Raw genomic sequence first — 10,511 nt, forward strand, 5'->3', positions numbered from 1 at the left:
GAAATATTACCCAAACATGTGGCTTGCTCAGTGTTTAATTGAAAGTTTTCATTCTTGGACTTTGAAAACAGGATTAAACGTTAATATTTGTGTGAATCAAACTAAGCGGAATTCCATTTTACAACTCTGCTATACCTGTCATTGAAAGATTTAGTATTAATCTTTTTCTAATAAAGTTATTAACCCGGAAAAAAAAAAAGAAACTCTTATCTGACATACTTTGGGCATGTTACCAAGAAGGACCAGTCTTTGGAGAGGGACACCATACTTGGAAGGGTGGAGGGGACAGTGCAAGAAATAAGTACCCTAGATGAGATGAATTGACTCAGGGACTGGGGTAATGGGGGTGTGTCACAGGCAATGAAGTTGTCTCAAGATAGAGAAGGGTTAGAAAAGAAGGAACTTAAGGAATTTGTGAAAACAAGACCAAAACTGCAAGATATTTTAAGTGAAGTCCTTCACATGGAGATGCCAAAAAAGTGCATGGACCATAGTAACCATAAGCAACAGAAAAATGAACATGGCAAAATAAAAAATGGCCTGACAATAATCACACTTTATGTGAATGGACTAAATGCACCCATTAAGAAAAATAGAGTAGCAGAATGAATGAAAAACCAAAACCCATTAATATGTTGCCTCCAAGAGACACATGTAAAAAAAGAAGAGACAGACAGACTCAAAATCAAAGGCTGGAAAAAAATATTCCAAGCAAATGGCAATCTCAGAAAAGCAAGAGTGGCGATACTAATCTCTGATAAAATAGATTTCAGAATAAAAACCACCAGCAGAGATAAGGAAGGGCATTATGTACTGATTAAAGGCACAGTAGATTAAGAAGACATAACCTTGGTCAAAATTTATGCACCAAATGATAGAGCTGCAAATATATAAAACAATGGTTAACAGAATTGAAGAAAGAAATAGGCCACCAAAATAGTGGTACAAGATTTCACACACCACTCTGACCAAAGGCTAGGTCAACTCAAAAGAAACTCAACAAAGATACAGAAGATCCAAACTGTACAATCAGCCAGCTTGACTTGAATATATTCAAGGTACTGCACCCAACTGAAACTCAATTCACTTTCTTCTCAAGCACACATGGTACATTCTCCAGAATAGATCATATATTAGGGCACAAAGCAAGCCTCAACAAATGAAAAAACATTCAAATAATGCAAAGTATCTTCTTTGACCACAATGCCATAAAACTAGAAATTAACCATAGGAGAGTAAAGCTTACAAAACCACCCATGTGGAAACTAAATAACACTCTGCTAGACCATGATTGTGTTATAAAAGAAATAAAGGTTGAAATAAAAAAGTTCCTTGAAACAAATGATAATGAAAATACTACTTACCAGAACCTCTGGGACAAATCTAAGGTAGCACTCAGGGAGTAGTTCATAGCAATTGGCACACATAAGAAAGGAAGAAAGAAGAATCAATAATCTAACTCAACACTTTCAGCAAATAGAAAAAGAACAACAATCTAATCCTACAGCCTCTAGAAGAAAAGTAATTATAAGGACAAGAGCTGAAATCAATGCGATAAAAAACAGGAAAACAATTAAAATCATCAATAAGACTAGGAGCTGGTTCTTCGAAAGTGTCAATAAAATTGACAAACCACTGGCAAACTTAACCAAAAAAAAAAGAGAAGACATAGATACTCAATTAAGAAATTATAGAGGTGACATCACAAGAGAACCAGAAGAAATTAAATCAATAATGTCAGAATAGTATGAAAAGCTATACTCTGATACATTAAAAAACCTAGAGGAAATTGACAAATGCCTTGAAACATATCCCCTACCCAGATTGACAAGGACAGATACAGAACACTTGAACAGACCCATCACAAGAGAAGAAATTGAAAAGGTCATAAAAAAAATTTCCCCATAAGAAAAGTCCTGGACCACATGGCTTCACAGCTGAATTCTAGAAAATATTCAGAAAGGATCTAGAACCAATTCTACTTAAAGTGTTACAGAGAATTGAAAAAGAAGGTATACTTTCAGAGTCATTCTATAAAGCAAGCATAACCCTAATATCGAACCCAGGCAAAGATTTTACCATAAAAGAAATCTATAGATCAGTATCTCTCATGAATATAGATACAAAACTCCTTAACAAAATCCTACCCAATATAATGCCTTTGAGCTGTGGTGCTGGAGAAGAGTATTGAATGTACCATGTACTGCCAAGAAAACAACAGATTCATCCTGGAGAGGGTTAAACCAGGCTACTCCTTGGAGATGAGGATTCTGGGGCTTCGTCTGACATACTTTGGACATGTTGTAAGGAGACAGGTCCTTGGAGAGGGACATCTTGCTTGGTAGGGTAGAGGGACAGCGCAGGCGGGGAAGACCCTCTATGAGGTGGATTGATTCAGTGACTGGCGTAATCGGGATGGGTGTGTCAGAGGCAATGCGATTGGCATAGGATAGAGCAGGGTTTAGGGCTGTTGTACATAGGGTCGCTATGAGTCGCAAACGACACGACAGCAGCTAACAACAACAACCCAATATGATCCAAAAGCACACACCAAAAAATTCACCATAACCAAGTGGCATTCATAACAAGTATGCAATGATGGTTCAACATAAGAAAAACAATCAACATAATTCACTATAATAACACAAATAACAAGAACCATATGACAGGCGAGCTCTGGTGGCATAGTGGCAAGAAACTGCACTGCAGTCCCAGTATTAGCAGTTCAAATCCACCATATGCTCTGCTGGAGAAGGAGGGACAGTCTCCTCCTGTACCAGTCAGATCTAATTTGATGATTCACACAAAAAGTCATAATAAAAAAGAACCACATGATCTTAACAATTGATGCAGAAAAAGCATTTGACAAAATACAACACCCCTTATAAAGACAGCCAACAAAATTGGAATAGAAAGTAATTTTCTAAACATAGTCAAAAGTATTTATGCAAAACGAAGAGCCAACTTCATTTTCAATGGAGAAAGACGAAAAGAATTTTCCTTGCTAACAAGGACCAGACAAGGATGCCCTCTGTCACCACTTCTATTCCATATTGTGTTGGAAGTGCTTGCTAGGGCAATACAACAAGAGAAGAAAATAAAAGTCATCCTGATTGGCAAAGAGTTGGTTAAATTGTCACTGTATGCAGTTGATAGGATAGTATACACAGAAAACTCCAAAGACTCAACAAAAAAAACCTGTTAGAGTTAGTAAGCCAGTTTAGTAGAGTGGCAGGATATAAGATCCAAGATCCAAAAATCGAAGGGATTCCTCTGTAGTAACAAAGAGAGCTCAGAGAAGGAAGTCAAGAAAGCAATACCATTTACAATAGCCAACCACAAATTGAGATACTTGAGAGTGACCCTAACTAGAGATAGAGAAGCCCTATACAAAGAAAACTACAGAGCATTTCTACAAGACACAATAAAAGACCTAAAGAAATGGGAAAATGTACCCTCTTCATGGATAGGAGGACTCAAAATCATGACAATCACAATCCTCCCAAAAGCAATCTACATGTTCAGCACAATCCCAATCCAGATACCAAATTCATTTTTCAAGGAGATCAAAAGGGAAACTGTAAAATTTATTTGAAGAGGCAAGAGACCCCGAATATGCAAAACTCTTCTGAGAAACAAAAATGAGGTGAAAGGAATAGCACTCCCTGACCTCAAAACCTTCTACACAGCAGGAGCAACCAAAACAGCATGGTACTGGTACAGTGTCAGGCCCATAGACCAATGGAACAGAATTGTGAACCCAGAAATAGACCCAGCTTTCTATGGTCCACTGATATTCGACAAGGAAATAAAACCTATCAAATTGGGAAATGACAACCTCTTCAACAAATGGTGCTGACAAAACTGGACTTCTACATGCATATAGTGAAACAAGATCCACATCTTACCCCATACACAGAAATCAACTCAAGATGGATCAAAGACCTGGAAGTAAAGCCCCAAAACAAAGTCCATAAGAGACTAACTGGGATCAAGCTTACAAGCCCTAATCTATGGCAAAAAGAGACTGCCAAATACAGCCAGAAATGCACAATCTGAAGAGGATAAAATTGATGAATGGGACCTTCCAACGATTAAATCCCTGTGTACATCACAAACTTTTTTCAACAGCATGAAAAGAAAACCTACCGACTGGGAACACAGTCTCAAGTCTCATAACGAAAGTTTACAGAATACTCCTGGGCCTCCACAAGAAAAAGACTGGTAACTCAATAATAAAATCAGCAAAAGACATAAAGAGAATTTTCACAGAGGAAGATATCCAAATGGCCAGCCAACATATGAAGAAATGCTCCAGATCAAGAGCATAAGAGAAATGCAAATCAAAACCCCAACTAGATATAATCTTACTCCAATAGCAGTGGTAAAGTTTAACAGGGCAGCAAGTAATAAATGTTGGAGAGGATGTGATGAGATAGGAACTCATACATTTTTTTTTAATTGTAAAATGGTATAACCATTCTGGAAGGCGATTTGGCACTTCCTCAAAAAACTGAACATAGGAATTCCATATGACCCAGCTATTCCACTGCTTGGAATATACCCTGAGGAAATGAGAACTGAGGCACAAGCAGAGATTTGTACACCAGTGTTCAAAGCAGCATTATTCACCATTGCATGAACATGGAAACAGCCCAGATGTCCAACCACAAATTAATAGATTGAGAAGTTGTGGTACATTCACACAGTGGAATACTATGCAGCATGTAGGATCAATGATTTTGTAAATTATTACCTAACTTGGGAGGGACTGGAGAGTATTATGCTGAGTGAACTCATTCCTACAGGGACAAATATTGTATAAAATCATTATTGTAGAATGAATGTGAAGATGGGGGGGCGGTTGGAAGCAGAAGGATGAAGATGTGCAGGGTTGGATTAATCATGGGGTTGTACAATTTAATGGGTGGAGGGGTGAGGGAAATTTTAAGAATCTGGTCTGAAAAACAGTAGATTAGAATTTTGTAAATAAACTAGTATAAATTTTTAAAAAAATAGCAGAGTTCAAGGCTGTTGTACATAGGGTTTCTGTGAGTCACAAGCGACTTGACCACACATTAAGAACAACACACACACACACCCCCACACACACACACATTATGAATGATCATTGTTGTATACCATTGAACACAAAAACAACAGCAAAACTTAACTGACCCTTGATTGGTTTTTCAGAGGCAGTAAATCACATAGGAGGAGACTGCCCATCTTTTTTCTACGAAGCACCTGTGGATTCTATTTTAGAAAAAATATGATATACTGTATTTTTTTTTAATAGAAATATATGAGACAGTGCGATTGGCACAGGACAGAGCGGAGTTTAGGGCTGTTGTACATAGGGTCGCTATGAGTCGCAAGCGACTCGACGACACATAACAACAACAACATATAAATATATATGCAAATATATATTTCTATTTCTTGGATATCTCCAAGGAATGCCAGACTCCAGAACTGACAGAAAGGAAAAGACTCAACCTAGAGCCAAGACCCTGGTATTAGACTTTTGGCCTATTAACGTGTAAGAGAATAAATTTATTTTTGTTACATCCATCCATTTAGGATATCTGTTATAACAGCACTAGATAACTAAGACATAGGTGAACTTAAGTGTGATTGTGAGTATCAAATAAAATTAATACCTGAAATTACAAGCAAGAGCATCTCTTTTCCATGTTGTTCGGTGTCATAGAATAGATTCTGATTCACAGCAACAATATGTTCAACAGAACAAAACATTGCATGATCCTGCACCATCATCAGTCATTGCCGTTGTTACAGCCACTGTGTCAATCCATCTTTGTGAGGTTCATCTTTGTTTATTTGTTGTTTGTCTGACCCTCTACCAACCAAGATGACCTTTCATTCTGGTGCATAGTATTTAATATTTACCTTGTCTTCCTTTCCTTTGCATAAAATACCCTTCTGTACTCTTCTGGCTTTAGGAATGGTTCATCCTTTCAGAATAAAGCCTAATAAATAACTCTTCCCTGAATAGTTACGTGGGCTTTCTACATCATATTTTACTTCCTCATCTCTGTTTTTATAGCAAATTTTATTAACTGTTACTAAGTTAGCACTTGATTTTAGGTTAGGCATTTTATAAGGGTGATTCACCTTAAATTTAGGCTGTGAGTTCCTGCAGTCTTTATTGATCTGTATTCTGTTTCTTCTTACATTATGTTTTAGTTATCTAGTGCTACTGTAGCAAAAACATCAGAAATAGGTATCTTTAAGAGAAATTTATTCTGTTACAGTTGAGGAGGCTAGAAGTTTCAATTCATTGGCCAGCTCTAGGGGAAGGCTTTCTCTGTATTTTCTGGCTTTAGGAGGTTCCCAGCACAGGTACCCTGGATCCAAAGGATATACTCTACTCCTGGCTCTCTTTCCTGGAGACAGTAGGTCCACACGCCCCAGGGAAATTGCCCTTACATAAGATAAGGGCTCTCACCTGACTAGGGGTATTGCCAGCCCATGCTGTCCCCTTAGATTTAGTCTGGTCAAATAAGATCATATCATGGGGCATGAATACATTATTATATAACTGCCAAACTATTGAGAATCATGGCCCAGCTAAGCTAACATATAGTTTGGAGGAAACAATTCAATCCATGATTCATTGTGCTCTTTTTAGCAAATGTTGGCTAAATACTTTGAACTGTCAAATGCAGCTGTGTCCCAGATAGTTCAACAATGAATAGGCATAAGGTTAGTGTTCTTTGAGTAATACATTTTGTTCCTTTTACAGAATCCCTAAAAATACCCATTAGTAAAATTGCTTAGATTGCAATTTTTAGTTATTTTGATAAATCTTAAACTAATAGGGTGTTAAGTTGGCATACTCAATCCTTAAAAAGAAGTCAATTTACACAGTCATATCCATTAAATTCAAACCCCTCTCACTAAGAAAGAAAAACTAGTTATTAGTATATACTTAATTATTCCCTAAATTTTTAAATTATTTCCTGCCAAAAGAAAGACAGCCAAACTACCCAGTGGAGAACAACCTGGCAATCTGCTCTTGGAAAAAATTACAACCCAGAAAAGTCCTGTGAGGCAGCTCTGCTCTGTCACATAGGATAGCTGTGAATTGGAATCTACTGAACACCTAGCAATAGCACCCTCTCTTCAGAAAAAGGTTGCGAAGTTGTGTTTCACTTGGATGATTTCATAAAAAGTTGTTCATTTGATACTTTCTTTCCGATAAAACATGTCTTTGATAATTGGTTGGACATTTTCTATTTCATCTAAAAATATATAGAATTTTTTTTTTTGCTTGCTTGTTTTTCTTGATCAGTGGGACATGATGTTTGTACTAAGCTGCTCCTTAATGCTACTTGAATCAAACCAAAAAACATATTACTTTTGGTTGTCAGTTTCTTCCCCATACCTTTATATTGTTGTTGTTAGGTTCTGTCAGGTTGAGTATAACTCATAGCTACCCTATAAACAGCAGACTTGAATCCTGTCCTATCCTGTACATCCTCCTCCTCTCTGACACTCTTGAGCCCATTGCTGCAGTCACTGTGTCAGTCCATCTCGTTGGAGGTCTTCCTCTCTTTCTCTGACCCTCCTTTCTTCCAAGTCTGATGTCCCTTTCCAAGGAATAGACTCATGTATCTACATGTCCAGAGATGAAGCCTCATCATCTTTAGATTACACACGATTATTTCACGTGATTGTAGCTTCATGTGAGATAACCACTATCATTTAATATGAAGTGGCTGACTAAACAGAAGATAGTCTTCAAGTATTGTCCATATTCATAATCTGAAGCATGATATACTAGTGAGTTGGTGATAAATCACTGGTTAAAGAATAACAGAACTACCCAAATGAAACTATGGAGTGAAATGAAAACAGTAGGCTCTTCCCTTGACCCATTTTTTTATTACTATGGATTATTTTAAGTATTGATTTTAGTACCTAAAATATGTAAAATGCTTGTTATGACAGAAAATTGGAGAATTTTTGTTAAATAATAGAGGTATGGTAGATGATATAAAATACCATTTTGGCAAGTGGGAGCAATCTATAAATAGTCTACGCATATTATCACTCAATTTGTATAATTTTAGAGAGTGAAAAGGGTACTATTACCATGAGTCTGGATCATAGGCTCAAAGCAGGACCAGTTAGTTGCTGTCAGTCTCTTGTGACTAATCAGTATATCCCTTCATTAAATTTCTCTCTTGATTTCACCTTTTTACCAATCTGTATATTGTTTTCTCCCCTTGCAGATTACGCTGTGGAAGAGAGACCATCACAGATTTCAGTAATGCAGCAGCTGGAGGATGGTGGCCCTGACCCACTTGTGTTTGTTTTAAATGCAAATTTATTGTCTATGGTTAAAATTGTAAATTGTAAGTTGATACTTTATTTTTTAAATTAAAATGAGATGGCTTTCTCTGGTGATCTAAATCCACCAGCAGCTTTATGGAGAAAGAAGAGCAGTCTTTTCCTGAGTGATTACAACCTTGGAAACCTGCTGAAGGATGTAGTGACAGCAATGAGTTGAGATGATTCTTCCTTGACTTTGAACTTGTATCTCAATCCTTAGTTCTTTGTTGTTGTGCGTTCTTTCTTACAAGTATATCCAGATCTATTGCTCTGTGTATTTGCTTTTTTACCAGCTCTATTTCAGACTACAACAGAGTAATAAAACATAAATTTTTAGTAAAAAAAAAAATTTTTTTAAATGAGATGGTTTCTTGACATAAAGATAGTAAATAAAGTTTTCTATTAATTGCACACAAGTCTTTTTGTGCAGATTCTTATTGAAAACTGAGACACTAAATACTGAAGAAGCAGATTAACTGAGATTAAATGGAATTATTAATTCTTTTTTTTAAAATTATTCTTTAGTCAGTGAGGTATGTGAATACTCCAGAGAAGAAAGCCAAACAAAATTTGAGCTAATTTAATTTAGGTCCTTCCTAAAATGGTTATGGAAATCACAACTCACTGCCTGAATAACTGGTGGTTCCACATGTAAGTCAAGAATATCTAACAAATTATAGGCTACTTAATTACCTAACCTATAATAAAACTTCAATATATGATAAATTAAGATTCAGAAGAAACTTCTCAATTCTTAATGCTGGTAGTTTCTTGGGCATCAGGACCTATAGGATTGTACTTTTCTATATAGTATTAGAAAATAGAGAATGTACTTATCCTGAATGAATATAAAGAGGTGGTATTTTGGGAGGAAAGAAGGAAGCTCTGAGAAACAATCCTCCAATTTCCACCATATTCTTGTTTTAAATTTACTTTGAAAACCAGAAATATCTATATACCACTTGGTTATATGCTCCAGAAGAATCCCTGGTGGTCTAGTGTGTAACAGCATGTCAGGCTGTTAACTGAAAGCTCAGCGGTATGAATCCATCCTTGAGAGAAAGATGGACATTACTTATTGTCGTGTTGTTATTAGGTGATCAATTAAATCCTTATTAATTTGGCCAGTTATTAATGCTTGCTATCTCTCCTTCTAGTATTAGATTTAAAAAAATACTTCGTTTTAAAATTTAACGTCCCGTATCTAGTTTATGACTTATAGTTGGAAAATAACTAACTTTTAATTTTTTTTCAAGAAGTGTGCACCCTCTTAATGTAGTTAGAATGGACACTTCATGTTAAGGAACATAAACTAACATTTCTCACAGTGAAAAAGAGTACGATTTTTTTGTTGATTTCATTGATTTCGTTCCTGTACTTGTGAAAGTAGACTGTCACATCTTTTTGCTCTAGAGAATGACTGTTGGGTTCAAACTGCTGTCTTTTCAGCTAGGAGGTAAGGACTTGACCACTGTACCATGAAGGCTTTTTATGTAAATTCACGGGATAGTATCTGTAATTTTGATTGCTTCTTTTTTGAGGATCCCATCATCCTGAGGGTTTCAAATAATAAATATATCAAGAATTAACTTTTTAATGCTTGTACTTTTAAGGTTATACATAGCTTTAAAGTTAAGGAGTAGAAAACTGTCCTTTTTAGCACCATAAACCCAAGTAAACTCAGTTTCTCCTGTGACCCACTATAATTAAACTAACTAGTCGATGAGTTACATTTAGTAAGTGTACATTAAAATGTATTTTCAACTTACAACTTCAAGCCTAAGTGATAATTTGGGAGTTTTGCATATAGTAGAAGATGCTTGTGGTCTTATATAAGTAATTATTTCTCTTGGGAAAGTAATTGTTTAGGTGAAAATGGTGCACCATATCCTTTAATCATTATACCCTAGAATACATAGTTTGGTTTTACTTTATAATAAATATAATATTACTTTTGTAATCATGCCTTTTAATAATAGGAATTAAATGTTTTAAGTACATTTTCTTTCATGATCACTTACTTCCTTTCAAGTTTTTTCTAAGAATTTGCTTAGAGCCAATAGCTCTATATTAGATTTTTGGAGCAGTGCAATGGAAGTTGAATTATTCAGACTCAGTAGTGTCTGCTGTTAGAAGTTTTATAATATAAA

General features: G+C 35.9%; 1 protein-coding gene across 1 annotated transcript in view; it reads left to right on the top strand.

The window, feature by feature from the left end:
- ZFYVE9 (zinc finger, FYVE domain containing 9) overlaps positions 1–10,511 on the top strand; it is a 171,031-nt gene that overhangs the window by 73,917 nt on the left and 86,603 nt on the right. The window contains exon 7 of the mRNA XM_006879680.1: positions 8,262–8,384. Coding sequence (XP_006879742.1) covers positions 8,262–8,384 — 123 coding nt within the window. The remainder of the gene's footprint in view (positions 1–8,261; positions 8,385–10,511) is intronic.

The sequence above is a fragment of the Elephantulus edwardii genome, unplaced genomic scaffold (genome assembly GCF_000299155.1).
Source record: "Elephantulus edwardii isolate Elephantulus edwardi_28Jun2011 unplaced genomic scaffold, EleEdw1.0 scaffold00005, whole genome shotgun sequence".
Lineage (NCBI taxonomy): Eukaryota > Metazoa > Chordata > Mammalia > Macroscelidea > Macroscelididae > Elephantulus > Elephantulus edwardii.